Source organism: Bombyx mori, chromosome 19 (genome assembly GCF_030269925.1).
Source record: "Bombyx mori chromosome 19, ASM3026992v2".
Lineage (NCBI taxonomy): Eukaryota > Metazoa > Arthropoda > Insecta > Lepidoptera > Bombycidae > Bombyx > Bombyx mori.
Window position 1 is genome coordinate 12,720,750 of NC_085125.1, and position 19,035 is coordinate 12,739,784.

General features: G+C 38.9%; 1 protein-coding gene across 1 annotated transcript in view; it reads left to right on the top strand.

Moving 5' to 3' along the window:
• Nucleotides 1-19,035, top strand: part of LOC101736036 (oxysterol-binding protein-related protein 9) — an 88,935-nt gene that overhangs the window by 57,791 nt on the left and 12,109 nt on the right. Inside the window, exons 9-12 of the mRNA XM_012688729.4 lie at nucleotides 15,273-15,376; nucleotides 16,364-16,470; nucleotides 17,236-17,321; nucleotides 18,532-18,709. Of these exons, the coding sequence (XP_012544183.1) occupies nucleotides 15,273-15,376; nucleotides 16,364-16,470; nucleotides 17,236-17,321; nucleotides 18,532-18,709 (475 nt within the window). The remainder of the gene's footprint in view (nucleotides 1-15,272; nucleotides 15,377-16,363; nucleotides 16,471-17,235; nucleotides 17,322-18,531; nucleotides 18,710-19,035) is intronic.

Consider the following 19,035-nt stretch of genomic DNA (forward strand, 5'->3'; position numbering starts at 1 on the left):
AACAACAGCATTATCTGAATATTATACTAGCGTAATTCGATCCCCAACCGACATTTGCTGGTGGTAGGTCCTGTGAACCCGCACGGGTAGCTACCACTGCCCTGCCTATTTCGGTCGTGAAGCAGTAATGCATTTTGGTTTGAAAGACATGGCAGCCGTTGTGTTGTAAAAAATGAGACGTAAAACTCATGTATCGAGGTGAGTGGCGGTCTTTACGTTGCTGATGTCTATGGGCTCCGGTGGGCCGTGAACTCGTCCACCGGTCTAAGCAATAAAAAGTAAAGGCAAAGAAGGTATTGAGTTAAAAAAGAACACATACTTACTTAATCATTGTTTAGTTCAAGTTTAATTTGCGTTACGTGCATTTTAACAGATTTCACAATGTAGGTAGGTAGGTACCGAACAATATCCGAAGCGTAAAACAGAAGACGCTGCACGTTCGTTTGTTTAAATTTATATTCGTGTCAAGGTAAAATTTTAATATTAACAAAAAAAACTAACAAAGTTTCGGAAACGTGCCGTTTTAATTCAGACGATATTGGAACGAAGTTCCTTACGGCAGGCTTGGAGGGGATAGGGATTTTGCTGCGCGACCGAACTGAAAAAAATGTGATAGTAAAACCGTAAGAAAAAATCCGTGGAAAAAAGTGCGTGGAATAAAACCGTTAAATGAGACGTGCGCAGGCGCGACAGTCGCATACACAAGCGAGTAGTGTATAATACCTTTCTCTTTCTCCCTCTTTCTTTTCGTTCTCTCATCCCTTCTCTCTCTATTTTGTAATTATTTCTATTTCTATGTAATTTTATGTTGTCAAACAAAAATAAAGAGACATATTTTGTTATTTTAATTGATAATTTGAATTACGATTTTATTTTTATTTTACGTAATTTATTATTTCCTAAAATACTGAATTTCCTAAATACTTTCCTGTACTTAAATAAAAACTAATCAGCAAAATTTAAGAGAAAAATCAAGAAAACCAACATAAAATTGAGCACGATTTTTTTTTTGCAAATTGTGTCGATTCTACATTAGCCGAAGGAACTTCGTTCTTACCTGGTGTCCCACGACACCACATAATTAGTTTTTTTGTTAAATTTATTATTGTGTTAAATAATTGAGGCCGTTAGCGCAAAAGTGGCCTATCCCAAAATTTTTCGTAATCGTGCTTGTAATATGTATATTGCAATTTATTTAAAATATAATAAACTAGCTGACCCGGCAGACTTCGTATTGCCTCAATCGTTAAATAATAGACCTAAACATTTGTATAAAATAAACTTAAAACAAACAAAAGGAATCCGTCCGACGCGGGACACATCAACGGAAAAACAAAATTGTTATTTTTATTTAATTCCGAGCATTTTCGTATTTACCACCTTTTAAACCTTCTCTGGACTTCCACAAATAATTCAAGACCAAAATTAGCCAAATAGGTCCAGCTGTTCTCGAGCTTTAGCGAGACTAACGAACAGCAATTCATTTTTCTATACATATATTATATAGGTAGATATAATAAATTTTGATGCAAAACCGGCCTATCCATAGTTTCACCCATAGATAACAGATGGCTTTGTAAACATAAATTTTTGCGCGTATTGTTTTTTTGCCTACCAAATTCAAATTCTAACTACTAATAACTATGGTATGCTTAGGCCACTTTTGCGCTGACGGCCTCAATTGACATCTCACATTGGCGCTAACGAGGCCCGTAGGTGTGATCGGCGTACCTTGCGGCAGGGATTATGACGCCGGTTTCTCTGGTCTACCGCACTGCAGCTACCGTGGCTCCTCCGATATAACCACAGCTTACACAGTTAATGAATTTCGCGGCATTTTAACACGTTGAACGCCACATGAAAATTCGAGTATTTTCACTCAGGCCATGGTGCTCACCGGTGAGACTTGTCTTACTGAACCGATCGGGTCATGAGGGTCACCTCCCGTGGGGGTGTCCACCGTAAATGCTTCCTACAAGCCACACATTGCAGCTATCAAACAAAACGCGTATGGAAGTGAGCCGCGCGGTGCTTTAGTAGAATCGAACGCCTTGGTATTCCTATTAAATAGAAATTTGTAGGTTTTATCAAGATTATAGCCTTTAAAATACCTTAAAAACTAGACGGTTAAAACTTAAAAACTATCTTTCGTGCAAATTATCGCATTTTATAAATTTTAGAATGAAAAATTACTGATTCCCTAATTTTGCCGCGACCCGAATGGTATAGTACTGTTGTTACGTCGGTAAGAGTAACGCCATCTATCGAACGAATATCGAAGGGTCTAGTAGAGAACACTCGAGAAGTACAACGCCATCTATTGTCAGATAGCGGAAACATAATATTAGAGATGTGTGGAATATTCTCGATGATTCTAGGGATTTCGTCTCGACTATAAAAGCGTTGCAGAGATGGCACGCAGTCAGTTAGTAATCGAAACTACTCGAACCGAAACAGAGAAAGAATCACCTACAGCGAAGCGGGGGAAGTGAATAGAAATTTAAAGTGTTTATGAAGGGTTCTAAGTGCTAATACAGTGTTAACTTGTAATTCGGTAGAATTTTATTTATCCCGAACCCCAGCGCGTAACAGAACGCTAGGTCCACCGGTGAACCGCATGTTAAGTCGAAAATGACTACTTGATTCCAATATGTAGTATTACAATGTGAAATAGGCATAATTAAAAACATTAGCGGCTGATCCGCGTGACGTTTTGGGCTTCAGCATTCGTTCGGACCGCATCAGATGTTTCAGATTTCGAACGAAATACACGAAATCCGCATTACGTAAACGGTAAATGTAAAATAACACGTTAAACACGTGTTACATTTACCTACCTAGCTAGACTAGAAACCATGTTAAGCCCGTTGGGCCACGGCGGACCCCCATGACCGCTTATTAGTCGGTTCCAGGGGACTGGAATGGACACCGTATGTCAGCCATTACACATCTCTCCGGAAATATTTATTTATAATTATTTTTAAAATTATTCTTGGTAATATTTACGAAAAAAACCACCTGTACGATTTTTGGACGATTCTTGATATATTGGTGTGGTCCTGGGGAAAGTTCCGGTCATCGTTCTCGTCGAACCCGTCGCTTGCGACGAAGGGCTCGGCGAGTAAATTAATCTACAGACACAGCCCACTGAGTTTCTCGCCGGATTTTCTCAGTGGGTCGCGTTTACGATCCGGTGGTGGATTCTGCGAAGCACGGCTCTTGCTAGGGTTCGTGTTAGCAACATCGTCAGGTTCGAGCCCCATGAGCTCACCTACTAGTTAAGATTACGCTAATATGGTCTCTCTATACCATCAGCTTAGGTAGAAAAAAAAAGAGGAGAAACTGTGCCGTGGACACATGATTTCCGTTATGGCATTCAACGTGTTAATAAAGATAAAGGTGAACGAAAAAAAAAAACTTAATATCGGGTATGGCATGGTTACTGGAGCCCATAGACATCCACAACGCAAATGCGCCACCCACCTTGAGATATAAGCTCTTAAGGTCTCAAGTATAGTTACAACGGCTGCCCCACCCTTCAAACCGAACCGCATTACTGTTTCACGGCAGAAATAGGCAGGGTAGTGGTACCTAACCGCGCGGATTCACAAGAGGTCCTACCACCAGTAATTACGCAAATTATAATTTTGCGGGTTTCGTTTTTATTACACGATGTCATTCCTTCACCGTGGAAGTCAATCGTGAACATTTGTTAAGTACGTATTTTAAAACATGTGTATGTTTTAAGTTGGATTAATCGCTTAAGTGCTTAATTCGAAAAAAACATTTTACAGAACGGCCCATAATAACCAACCGTAATAACTAAAAAGACCTTTAATAAATTCATTTCAAATGTATTCTTATCTGTAGCTTCTTTTTCTTTTGTCCGTTTTCCATTGCCCTTTGATCTTAAGGCGGTTATGTCGCCCACCCTCTGGCGTCACTTAGCCTTTAATGTCAAAGTTGAACAACAAAAAAAGCGTCCCTATTCATTCATATTTTAATAACTGAATTTATACGTCAATGCTTTATAGTATTTTCTTCGGTTTTAACTACGTTAACTTACCACATCGCCGCATCGTCCGTGACTATGATAAAAGTATTCGAAACTTCGGAAATTTAATGGCAATAATAAATGCGAGATTAAACCGTAACAAAAAAAAATAATAATAATAAAAATCAAATAAAAAAAAAACATAAAAAAAATCATATAAGAAAATTTATTACTTGATTACTTAATGAATTACTTAATTAATTAATTAATTAATTAAATTAAACAAATAAAATACAATAAAATAAAATAGTATTTTCAATTCTGTTGCTGTTCGTTTCTCAGCGAAAGATATCTCCGAAGATTTTCTTATATGATATTTTTAATGGTATTTTTTCTTTGGAAATAATATACGGAAAATATACTCCACATATTACAATGTTACAAAAAGATACAGGATCCATATATCGAAAGTGTCGCAACAATTGTTAATACACACCTTCTTAAATAATTTGAAATGACGAATCCGATTTATACGAGAATTTTTTTAACACGCTTACATAGGTGGTTTTTCATGTATGTATTAAACAGAATCTTCTTATACTATTATCACCATCTTCAAGGTGTTCGATTAACTTGAAAATTTGAACACGCATCAAGGACCGATGACAATAGAATACTTTATAATGCTCGTCTGCCTACAAGGGCAATAAAAAATAAAAATAAAAAATATTGATAACTTAGCTCTAATAACCTGACTGGTATGAATAGAATAAAAGAAAATATAAAATGATTAGTTAGTACGGTTTGCGATTTAAGCGCGTTTTTTTTTTTTTTTTTTTAACTACACAGATATGACTACAAACCGGCTAATTAACATCACAGCGCGAATTCTCATCTAATAGTCAAAGTCCTATCCCATCAAGCGAAAGGCAAAACTCTATCGCGATAGAAATATGCATGGCGATGGTACATATGATGGACTTGTTACCAGCATATACCGATGTCAAACTATTTTATTTGCTTTGCTTATGCGGGCCACCAGGTTATAAAGTGACATCACAGGGTGAATGCTGTCACCAATGTGTGGTGGAAGTCTCAATTCCGTTGCGTGACGGCTCTCCTACCATTCAAAACGGAACTCATAATCGGAAGATGTGGTGGTACTACACATTATTTTTCTTACCTATGCTGATAGCCTTGAGGGGCTATATCAGCTTCGCCCTAACGTGTAGGGGCTCGAACCGGAGTGATGATAACACTGGCCCTAGCAAGAGCAGTGCTTCGCAAAATCTACCACCGGATCGGAAACGCGAGAGAGCAATGAGAAGATCCGGCGACAAACTCAGTGGGATGTATCTGTGGGTTAATTCGCTCGTCGAGCCCTTCGTCGCAAGCGGCGGGTTCGACGAGGACGGTGACCGGTGCTTGTGGTGCTACACTAAGTGACTTAAACAATCCCAGTACTCTGCATTCGTATTGTTACGAGTGTCGCTCCCTACTGTTTTCTCCGTTACCATTCAATCGATGCGAGTTTTTGATACATTATCGAAGGTGATAAGATAGGACAAGTACGAAATGCTCTTAACCCTTTTAGTGCTGAGCATAATTTTCGCGTATTTTCCAGAAATTTCTAAAGGATTTTTGAAAAAATGTACCTTAGTACTTAATTAAGTGTGCACAGATTCTTACTTATTTTCCTCTAACGTAGATGAATTTTATGGTTAGATTAAATGGTTATAAATGTGATGTATAAGTTATTAAAAACATTCTATGCACTTACATGCGCGCGCTAAGACACGTTCGTGCAAATCGTAGTCAAACTCTGCAATAGTCGATATACCGACGCTCCGCACTTTCTACGCATTAATAGAGAGTAGATTTATCGACGGCTCGCGCTCTAAGAGTTAATGTTCGTGAAACCTCTCACGTAGAAAACTTTTCACGTGTAAAATTTATTATGAGCAATGTTCGTGCAATACAAACACGTCTGTCTCGCCTTATTTTTTTTTTTTTTTTTATGATTGGAAGTTTACTGGTGGCCCGAAGGCCTTTCCAGTTTCACCAGGACAGGTGGGCGAGCAAAGGCTCAGCCAAGAGGGGTGGGATTTGCTAACAACTGCCCGAGCGCCTCCGAAGGAGACCTAACAACTCAAGAGCAATTGTTTCGCGAATGAATCTACTACCGGATCGGAATCGCGACCCGCTGAGAAGATCCGGCGAGAAACTCAGCGGGCTGATGCATGGGTTAGGTTGCACGTCGACCTCTTTGTCGAGTTCGACGAGTACGGTTACCGGGGTCCCTAAGCCTGCCCCTAGTATTAGAGCTGAAGGCATCTAATGCAAGGGTTATTGGATCTGATGGATCCGTAAGGACGTGTCTAGGGCGTCGACGGTGACTGGCTCCTGCATGATCAGGATTCGGGGAGTAGTCAGCGGCGGCAACGATAAGGTGATTATCATGACGCATAGCCTTATCGAAGTATCGTTCCGACGTTGACTTCATGTATTTCCGAATTGATTCGAGGCCTAGGTCGTCGTGTAGGTCAACGTTCCTCACGAACCACGGAGCCCCGACAGCTAACCTGCAAAAGCGGGATTGTAGGGATTGGAGGGTGTCTATGTGTGTGCGGGCCGCGTGAGCGAACACCACACTCGCGTAAGTCATGACGGGCCTTATGCAAGTTTTGTAAAGTGTCACCTTGTTCCGAAGGGACATTTTACTCCGCTTACAGATCATGGGGTGTCGTCTGTCTCGCCTCCGTAGCGGTACGTTCATACGGCTTATAACGGATTTCAAATCAAAGTCATATTATTAATACACATTTGTTTAGACGATCGATTAAAACTTCATTTTTAGATTAAGACTTCGCCGTGAACATCTAAACTATGTTGATATTCGGTATCCGAGATGCCAAATGAAAATATGTATGTAGTATATGAATCGTCAAAATGTAATATCACTATCGTATTGGATATATCTCATTAGCGTTATATCTATGATGCAACATCATACCTATTCTTTCGCTCCGTTCTCAAGTATATTAAGTGTATAATCTATGGCTCCGTTATTAAATTTGATATTTCAAATTTAGAATATCATGATCCAGAAAATAAAGATTATTTTAATTGTGCTTCGGACCGCAACGTTGTCATGTTGAAATTTTTATGCCACGAATTATTTAGTATTACGAGTTAAGTACACGACTAGGATTGACGGACTTTTTGTGGATAGAACAAAGAAATCCTGACTAACTTGCGAGTTACCAAACTTTTGCTTTAGATACCAACATTTCAACCCAGTGTAGAAAATGAAAGTCATATTTGAAAAGCGAACCTTCTTCCATTCAAAACTGAGTACGCTGCAAATTTAGTCCGCGCGGGTAGGTACCACCGCCCTGCCTACTTCTGCCGTGAATGCGTTTCGGTTTGAAGGGTGGGGCAGCCGTTGTAACTATACTGAGATCTTAGAACGTATATCTCAAGGTGGGTGGCGCATTTACGTTGTAGATGTCCATGGGCTCCAGTAACCACTTAACACCAGGTGGGCTGTGAGCCCGTACAACCATCTAAGCAATAAAAAAAAATTATTGAAACAGACTTGATGGACAACATGGTGATGAAGCCTCTTTGTCAGATACAGAATAGAAAACTCTTCATCGAAACACCGCAAATCAACATAAGGCAACAACTAACTTTGTGAAAAATTGTAGAAATCGCTCCAAGCCTTGTGTTGTTCGCACATTTTTTTTATTAGAACAACAATATTTTGTCGTGACGTCATTTCGTACCAATTCAGCTGTGCATTATCTAATGCCACTTCACATTTCAAAGATCCAGAACATTCGACGTTTACATTTAAAAGATCCAAAACATTCGATGCTCTGATCTAATTAATATACACACTGTGTATGTACTCACACCAACTTTCTTTCGGTTTTGCTTATAACCACACAGGTCCCTATGCCGCCATTCCCTGCAATGGATCTTTAAATTGTTTTCAATAAACTTTCCCGCCAATTTATCTTCTAAATTCCCACTAGGGTCAAATGGTAATTTGTATGTTCTCCTGGGTTTTTTTTTGTAGACAAAATAGACTTTGGGCTAGGATACGTAGTCTTTTTACCAATCGTCTGTTTGCCGCTTCCTGACCTCGTCAGGATTTCGTCGCTATGATACTTTCATTCAGTCATTGTTTAGTCATATTTTTTTTATTGCTTAGAGGGGTGTACGAACTCACAGCCCACCTGGTGTTAAATGGTTACTGGAGCACATAGACATCTACAACGTAAATGCGGCCACCTACCTTGAGATATAAGTTCTAAAATCTCAAGTATAGTTACAACAGCTGCCTCACCCTTCAAACCGAAACGCATTACTGCTTCACGGCAGAAATAGGCAGGGCGGTGGTACGCAAATTATAATTTTGCGGACTTGATTTTTATTACACAATGTTATTCCTTAACCGTTGAAGTCAATCGTGATCATTTGTGGAGTACGTAATTCATTACAAAAATTGGTACCCGCCTGGGATTCGAACACCGGTGCATCGCTCAACACGAATGCACCGGATGTCTTATCCTTTAGGCCACGACGACTTATTAATATATAAATTATCAAAGCAATTTTATTTTTCTATAATATTATTAGTCTTATTTTTATTATTAATTATTATTCTCCAACAATTTTCAGCCTAATTGAATTGAGTCTCAGTTCTTTGCAATTTGAACACGTTCATGTTCCCATTAAAAATATAAAAACTGTTTATTAAATTATTATATGAATGATCGGCTCGACGGATGACGACCGCTTTTACAAACCTGATATTTCGACCTCACGACTCAAACAATAAGGCGCTATTCGCTTTGTACTGGCCATGAGTGGGTCTCGTGATTCAACACGAGGGTTGCTAACCCGACTGCTCCCTATAAACCAATAATACTATAATTTGAATAAACAGTTATTGTGGGTGCTATGGTATATTGAGGAAAAATGGAGATTAAATTTGCAACAAATATGTACATAAGAAACAAAGCCAACTATACCATTAAGGTCATTACTACTAATCAAAACAAAGGTTTTGATTAGTAGTTTTCCGTCAAGAATAATTCCCTCCAATTAACTAAACCTTATCAATTTTGTTAACCATTAGCCGAACGATTACGTTGCTATTTAAAATAATTACCATGGCAACGATATTGTTGATACGTGCCGCATCGCACGAGCTCATCTTTGAAACCTAAGACATTTGATAAAGACGAAATGAAGTATTTAGATAGTCTTATTTTTGTAAGTAGGTCTAAGAAATAAGAGGTCGTGACGTCATTAGTCTGATCTGGTCAATGGAAGACTTCGAGTCAGACAGACCGGCTACCAATATATATTTAATATGTATGACTAAGATAATATAGAGACATTCGTTTAACTCGGAAGACATATCGCAGTCAAACTTAACTTTAATTCATATTCAATTCATATGAATGAAACAAAACATCAGCTGTTTCATACATTGATGTTTGACGTCAATGTGGACCAGCTGAGCACATGAATTATATATGCAATACATTACCAAAACCGATGTACATATTTATTTTACTATTATTATTAACTTTTCGGATGCACATTGCCTACGCGTCCACGAAACTTGGCAATGAACATGTTTACTAGAAATGTAAGGATAGACATTATTTGGATCGGTTCCAATGCGAGCGTGTGCCTATAACTTTTTTCTTTTCGTATGGGAAAAATATATTTTCTTTATTACTGCTTCTCTATGTCTAATAGTAAACATTGTCTGCTTCAAATCAAGATACGCTATTTTCTAAATTTTAGCATTATATACAGGGTGATTTTTCTATATAGAGGAAGGTCATGACTCATGAGTAGTGGCGGACACCATTTTAATAAATAATTGTAACGCCGGTAAGAGTAACGCCATCTGTCGTCGAATAGCAGAAACGAATATCAAAAGAACTAGTAATATCGAGAACGCTCGAAGTGTAATCGCCATCTACTATCAAATAGTGGAAACACATATCGAAACAACTTGACTTACCTAGAATGTTCTCGATAATTGTAGAGTTGTCGTATCGACTATAAAAGCGTTGCAGAGATGACACGAAAGCAGTTAGTAATAGGTTCTACCCAAAGCGAAACAGTGAACGGATCACCTGAAGCGAAATGGAAAAAGTGAATTACGAATTGTTAAGTGTCCTAAGTGTTAAATAGAGTTTTAATATGCCCTTCCCTTCAGCGCGTAACATAATTAACAAACTTAAAAAAAACAATGTCACCTTTAAGTTACACTGAACTTTACAATGTCGCATTTTCAATCGATCGTCTATAAACGCATCAATTGGCCTTGATAGTGACCCTCGGACGCGCACCTGCCGACGTTCCCAAGAGAATCCTCTTTTGTTTGACTATTAATAAAAATTAAATTGTATAGTTGTTGCAGAGTACTACTGCGCGCCTTAGTTGTGTGAGTGACCAATCTACATACGCGTCAATGTAGGCTATATGTAGCTAATGTAGCTACTGACCGCTCCAAGACGCCTTCAGCTCTAACACTAGGAGCAGGCTTAAGGATCCCGGTAACCGTGCTCATCGAACTCGACAAAGAGTTCGACGTGCAACCTAACCCGTGCATCAGCTCGCTGAGTTTCTCGCTGTATCTTATCAGCGGGTCGCGATTCCGATCCAGTAGTAGATTCATTCGCGAAGCAGCTGCTCTTTTGTCGTTAGGTCTCTTTCGAAGGCGCTCGGCTGTTAGCAAATCCCACCCCTCCTGGCTGAGCCTTTGCTCGCCCACCTGTTCTGGTGAAACTGAAAAGGCCTCTGGGCCACCGGTAAACCTTCAGTCATAAAAAAGACCGCTCCATCGGGTACACAGACTAACGAAAATGTGTATTTACGATTACAACTACAAATAAAGGCCACGCGCGCTCGTACTTTCCAACAACTATATTTTCTTGAATGACTCTTAGCTGTAGTGAATTTCCTATAGGCTTCCTGGAGACATTTTACTTCCCAGCTAGATAGTTCCAAAGATACATTCGCCTCCATCAAACTCTGGCATTTATTAGAGACTTTCACACAACAGTGCATGGCTGCATTGCGGCAAAAATGGTCAGGATCATGGTAGCTATCCGTGCCAACTTAGAACAAACCCTACCATTACTAGAAATTATTACGCAAATCTAAAAAAAATGCTGTTTTGATTTTTTTTACATCATTACGTTATTCTTCCGCCGTGGAAGTCTTACAAGAAAACCTTTTAATTATGTGTGTCATTAGAAAAATTGGTACCTGTCTGTGGGATTCGAACATCGTTACTGTCGCGTTGCTTGATAATAATAAACTGGCCGTGTTATACTTTAGGCCACGATGACGTCCATACATGCGATGCCTTTAAATCGCTGATCAAGACGAAGGAGATGTTATTATTTTCAAGCAGAGACTCCCAAAGGGGTCGATTTCTGCCATTTACATTTACGATAATGTAATCAACCGCAAAGTTTTAAATTAGTCAGTATTTTAAATCAATAGCGAAAAGCTAGAGATAGGATTTTTAAAGTAATTTGGTTAAGGGTGTCTGAGGTTTCAATTAATTTTGGACGAGAAGCCCTTTCCCGAAATAGTTTGGGAATCGCTGTTTTAAAGCCTTAACCGAAGTTGTTTAAAAAATATCTCTAGAAGCATTTACCAGTGTTTTTGCAGCCGAATATAATTTTATTTTTTATCTCCAAAAACTGTACTTTTTGTACGACTTTGGGTATAATGGAAATTTAAAGGTTATACAAAGATATTTGTTTTAATTCTGTTTTCGCGTGGAATTCTCTATCCACATTAATTTGCCAATCCATCTGCATAAATAAAAATCAATTATCGCTTGTATGTTTGTTTGTTTATTCTCTATGCGTTCATAAACCATTCATGCGGCTGTGATGAATCTCCGTGCGGTAGTTGGCTCATCAGGGAGAGTTTCTTTCACAGTCCCATCAATTTACGACAGATGACGTGCGAATGGTTTCCGGAAAACAAAGTTTTTCATAAAATTAGCGATAGTTAGAGCTTGACCGAGTCTCGCTTGAACGAAATAAAAATCCATTTTCAAAATGAATTGTGACAATAAATTCTTAACTAGAAGGTTCTCGTAATCAAATAAGTAAGGAACCTTTGCACTTGTCAGTTCAATCCTTGTACCTTTGTCAATATTTCCTAAAATTTAGGGATTAGGACTACCTAACCTAATATAAAAACATGGCAGTAACCATGTTTTTACGATCTAGTTTCACGATGAAGACACAGAATCGAATAAAAGTAATACAAAACGAATAGAGAACTAATATGAAAATTTTATATACATGCTCAATGTGGTCAGGCTAATACGTATAAATTGTTTGTTATGCTCCCATGAGACCCATGGAGCTAACAGCTTTTTGTAATTATTATAAGAATCTTCTATCTACTATCTACTATAAGAATCTTCCCAGGAAATGGGTACCCTTGAGGAAATAGAAAAGGATATAAAGGCAGGTTGTGTTTTCCGTTTAGTTCCCTCAGGATATGAAGGACGCGTGTTCGTAAACCGTTTCCGGATTTCGCATCGTCCTAATGTAATTCGGAGATAAGACAACTATTATTTGTCGACATTTAATTGAACATATCTTGAATGTATAGTAAATAAATAATTGAACTGAAGTCAGATGTATTTTTGTATGGATTTGAATGTTGGGCGACGCATGTTGGGTAAAGCATGAAAGAGGTGTGCACGCGGTACATATACGAATGTTGAGATGGATGTGTGGAGTGACAAGACTAGACAAGATAAGGAATGAGTAAATCAGAGGAAGTGTGAAAGTAGCCCCGGTGATTGACAAACTAAAGAGCGGACGGTTAGCGTGGTATCGACATGTGATGCGTAGAGAGGAGATGCAGGTGACGAAGAGATGTATGGAAATTGTAGTGCAAGGTAGACGGGGGAGAGGTCGACCGAAGAAGACATGGACAAGCCCTACCGAAAGCAATACTTCGCAGAATCTAACCACAGGATCGGAATCTCGACTCACTGAGAAGATACACTCGAGAAACTCAGAGGGCGCATTGTGCCTTACCCACATACACGGGTCAAAAAGAAAGTCCAGCACACCAAAAGTCAAATCTTGCTTCACATCGGTAGCATAGCCAATATGACCCGCCACAAAATTAACATCATTATACCCAATGCCAAATATCAACTCGATAGCTGCGGATATAAATCACATTTTGACCCGGTCGCCGGGCTAATGAGCGTGTGAGGTCAAGGCTCGAGCCTTGATAAACGAATAATAGAACGAATAAGTGGCCTTCGGTATTCATAGTTGTAGTTGCTATTTAAAGGTGAAGGCTACATTGTATTCCCCTGCGTATGTAAAATGATTGACGTGTGAAAGCTAGGAGCTCTCTCGGCCGTTCTTAGGGTTAATACATTGCAAAACCGATCCGTTAGTAGATTCTGCGAAGCACTGCTCTAGTCTTATATCTTAGTTAATTTGTAAGATAATTTTTTTAAATTCTTTATTAGAGCCATACACCTATTAGGTTAAGTCGGCTAATTTGTAAGATTTATATGTAATTCATTAATACAGAATTACTGGACACATGCTTTTATTCAGTGACCAAAAACCCACAATTAAGGGAGTCCTTAAACCCCTAAAACAATAATTGTCTCTGGGCGGTCACTTTGTTGCCATCTACAATAATATAAGTTTTTGACTACATTGATGTTATTGTCAGTTTTATTTTGTATAAATCGCTTATCTTTTTTTGTCAATGCTTTTTATTTACTTGTATTTCTACTCTAATAGTCACAAATCGTTAAATGTCTTGTAAGTATGTATGTATTATAAAAAAATCCACAATTTTAAAGCTCAATATTTACTAAGTAACAATCTTCTATGTGTTGTTTTTTTGTTCCATTTTATATTTAACTAGCTGACCCGGCAAACTTCATAGTGCCTCAATCGATAAATAAAATACCTAAGCTTTTGTATAAAATAAACTTAGAACAAACAAAAGGAATCCGTCCGACAGGGGTACACAAAACAAAATTGTTATTTTTATTTAATTCCGAGCATTTTCATATTTATCTACCTTTTAAACCTTCTCTGGATTTCCACAAAGATTTCAAGACCAAAATTAGCCAAATCGATCCAGCCGTTCTCGAGTTTTAGCAATACTAACGAACAGCAATTCATTTTTATATACACACATATAGATGAGAATTTTATTATTTGTGTATATTTAAAGAATTTTAATGGAACGCATTCGAATAAATCACCCTTGTTCTTGACGTCACTTAAAGCGCGGGTGGCATTGACTCCACAATTGGACATTGACATATGGATTCCAATACTTTTTTAAAAAATCGATATCATTAACCGACGACTTATATCAATTTATAACTTAGAAATCGATTGAATTTCACTTATGACACGTACACTCGTCGATTACAACGAAGAGTTCCACTGGCGAACTAACCCACAGACACAGCCCACTGAGTTTCTCGCCGGATCTTCTCAGTGGGTCGCTACCCCGATCCCGTCGTAGACTCTTCGAAGGACTGCTCTTGCTAGGGCTAGTGTTAACAAATTCTCTCAGGTTGAGCTCACCTAACCCTTTAGGTCAGTGGTCGGCAAACTTATTAGCTAAAGAGCCAAATACGAACATTACAATAATTAAAAAAAGGATTGGGAGCCGAAATCTGCTTGTTTAGTAAATTTTTATTACACTAAATAGGTAGTGCGCTAAATGCAGAGCCGCATTTAAGGAGCCAAAGAGCTACATGCGAATATGGAGCCGCACTTTGCCGATTAGGCTATCAGTGAATAGGTAGAAAAATAATAGTTTAAAAAAACTAAAAAACACGCTTTAAGTATATAAAATTCAACTAAAAAATAGAAAATAAATTTTAATACATAAATTTAAATTGAAAATAGTGTAAAATATATTTTATTTAAGTAATATCTTAAAAAGCACCCCACGCTTTTTTTAAATATAATATATCTTTTTTTTTTTAAATAAACTATAACACGTACACCGTGATATTTCTGCAACGAAGAATTTGTTCGTTCTTATCTAAACGTTAAAATAGGGGTACATATATCACAAGTCGGTTGGTTTTCAAAGAGCTATTCAGTTTGTAACCGATCCATTACCCAGTTTTAACCTGGGCGTTTTGATACCTCTAGACCAAGAGCGCAATAAAAAATTAATATACCTATTAATATCGTTGTTACAGCGTTAGCAAGAATCATCCGGCGGAGGGCACGCCCGAGCAAGACTCGGCGCAGCCCGCGACCGTCGACCTGCCTCGCACTAGAGATGGAGAGATCGACTATGATGGTGAGGAATTGCAGTTTTTTTTATTGCCTTAATTAGACCAGGCTTTTTTTGTTATGATTAAAGGATTACTGGTGGCCCGGAGGCCTTTCCATTTTCACCAGGAGGGGTGGGATTTGCTAACAGCTGCCCGAGCGCCTCCGAAGGAGACCTAACAGCTCAAGAGCAGCTGCTTCGCGAATGAATCTACTACCGGATCGGAATCGTGACCCGCTGAGAAGATCCGGCGAGAAACTCAGCGAGCTGATTCATGGGTTAGGTTGCACGGCGAACTCTTTGTCGAGTTCGACGAGTACGGTTACCGGGGTCCCTAAGCCTGCTCCTAGTGTTAGAGCTGAAGGCGTCTAATGCAAAGGTTATTGGATCTGATGGATCCGTAAGGACGTGTAGACCAGTCTACGATCACCTTGAGATATGACAAGTGACATTTTCCCATAGACACAGTCCACTGAGTTTCTCGCCGGATCTTCTCAGTAGGTCGCGTTTCCGATCCGGTGATAGATTCTGCGAAGCATTGCTCTTGCTACGGCTAGTGTTAGCAACGTCGTCAGGTTAGAGCCCCGTGAGCTTACCTACTCGCTCGGTATATCTATTATGACGCCTCGAGGTCAAATCAAATCAAATCAAAAAAAAAATTTTTTTTTTTTTTTTCAAATCAAATCAAAAAAAGCTATTCAACATAAATGAAAGTGCATACTTGTTGAACGTGAAAAGAACTACCGCCAATTCACAAAAACTAGCTTCCGTCTTGAGAAGAAACTCAGCGGGCATGTCTTTTTTTTTAATATTAGAATAAGGTCACCAGAATGGGTAGGGAAAATAATAATGTCGTTTTTATCACAAAAAACAGATGTGCCTCAAACCCAAACTCGGTTGAAAGAGGCCGAATGGTGAGGGTTACAATACTCCATAGAAGAAAAATGTTGTCGATATGATTCCTTCTAGTTTCTTTTCTACTCGATAAACGTCAATATTATGTATTTATCGTAGCTCTCTACGAGGACGAATCGGACAGTGACCTCGGATCGATGGAGAACCACGGCTCGGTTGTCACGCATCTCCTGTCGCAGGTCAAGATCGGAATGGATCTCACAAAGGTCAGTATGCACTATATATAAATGTAGAATTTATTATACAGGTAATCTAACATGACAATAGTCTTGTTACACTGGGACTTGTCGTCATCCGATAACATATACACCCGGGTTTAGTTTTAGTTCATAAATGGAGCTATAGTCAAAACAAAATGTGTTTTCCGACGGGTATTTAATTACCTGTAAAATGTAGGTTAATAATGTCAGTGGTAGCGTGCCGTAATTTCCTGCCTATTACATCGAAGCTGGAATAGATACTTCTATATTTTAATCTAAAGCGTTATTGCTTAGATTAGAGCTCACAGCCCGCCTGACGTCAAATAGGTACCGGAGCCTATAGAAATTTACAAAGTAATTGCTGCCACCTACCTTGAGACATGAGTTCTAAGGTTTCAGCTGTTTACAGTACAACGGGTGCCCCACGCTTCAAACCGAAACGCATTACTGCTTCACATGTCATACCTACCCGTGGGGACTCATAAAACGTCCTAAATTACTATACGTACGAAAATTGTAATTTTGCGGCTCTGATTTTTATTACGTGGTATTTATTATTCCTTCGCCGTCGAAATAAATCGTGTGAACGTTTGTTAAGTACATATTTCATTGGAAAAATTAAGGTACCTACCTACTTGTCGGATTGGAACATTGGAATGCGTCTAATTCTTTAGGCCACGACGACTTCTAATGTTTCGTTGTGTACGGTCCGCTTTTTAATACCAAATGAGAGTAAATAGGTGTTAAAAGAAATAAAATGTAACATTACAGGTTGTGCTCCCGACTTTTATACTGGAAAGACGATCGCTATTGGAAATGTACGCGGATTCGTTCGCTCATCCCGACCAATTTATAAAGTAAGTTTAGTATTAACAAGTTTAGTAAATTTAGTATGAACAAATTTATAACGTAAGCTTAGTATGAACAAATTTATAAAATAAGTTTAGGATGAACAAGTTTATAACGTAAGTTGTGTTAACAAATTTATAAAGTAAGTTTAGCATTAACACATTTATAACGTAAGTTTAGTATAAAGAAATCTATAAAGTAAATTTAGTATGAACAAAATTCTTCCGCCACATCTACACTTAAATGTACGCGCAAAATGAACTGTGTGCTTAAGCTGTCTTTTTTAACATTCTCGATAGCGTAATAAACAGCGCCCCTAGCGGCAAACGTAGGCAAACGTTCCAACTGCATACGTACTGAGTTAACTTTTACGCTATCGAGAACGTTAAGAAACTCGTCCTAAGCACACTTAGCACAATTTTCTCTTCTGCTTGTTAATCGAAAAGCTTTAGTTGTCTAAACGATTTTTGTTTTTATATTTTGTTTCTACGAAATATCAATAAATTTTTAAGTGAGTGAGTGAAGTATCAGTGATTATGTTCGAACATCGATCGCTCAACGAACACTAGTTATACTTATTAACATAAATCTTAAGATGTATCGGAGGATATATTGTCGATAGCATTATTATAATTAGGTGCCTGGATGTATGAGAAAAAGAAACCACTAAAGTTTTTTTTTTTTAGGAGTGTGTACAAGCTCACAGTCCAGCTGGCTTACTGGAGCCCATAGATTTCTACAACGTAAATGCGTACCTTGATATTTAAATTCTAAGGTCTCAGTATAGTTACAACGGCTGCCCCACTCTTCAAACGCATTACTGCTTCACGGCAATGCGCCACACATCTTGAGATATAAATTTTAAGGTCTCAGTATAGTTACAACGGCTGCCCCACCCTTCAAACGCATTACTGCTTCACGGCAGAACTAGGCGGGGCGGTGGTACCTAGCCGTGCGGCCTCACAAGAGGTCCTACCACTAGTACACAAGTCATAACGTTAATTAAAACTTAAAACAACTATGATGATATTTTTTTCGGGCTGTTGGCTGAACCTCCTGCGAGGTCTCCGCGTCTAGGGGGCGCGCAGGTATGTGGGACTTGACGATCTGAAGATGTTGAATGAATATGATGACCTGGGTCATGTGGTGTGGATAATGAACACTATTATCCCCAGCTTTGTCTGCTGATTCGTAAAGATTACGTTCTCTAACTTCCAGGATAGTAGAGTTGCCGACGCCGCGCGAAAGAATGGTGCAAGTGATCCGCTGGTACCTGAGCTCGTATCACGCCGGTCGCAAGTCGCAAGTCGCCAAGAAACCCTACAACCCCATACTGGGGGAGGTGTTCCGCTGTCACTGGGACCTGGACGGTGCACTCGATAACCCCAATGATAAGGTAAGGGATTCTCTGCTTTGTGACTTGCAGCTCAAACCTCTCAGATAGGTAATACGTGAGCCCAAAGTGAGATATAGTGGTATAGTGAGTGATGTAGTGGGTAGTGAGGCATACTGCGATCACATCAGTGGGAACCATCATTCTGCCCATTTGTGTCGCAAATTAAAGTAGTAAAGACTTAACAATGCCTTTCAAACAAGGCCAAGAACGAATCCTCAGCGGTAGATATCACTTCCGATCTTGCGAACCGAATGATAAACAGTCGACGTCGCCCAAAACACGTCATTTCGGATCCTCCCGATCTACTAACGGGGATTTTAGGTACC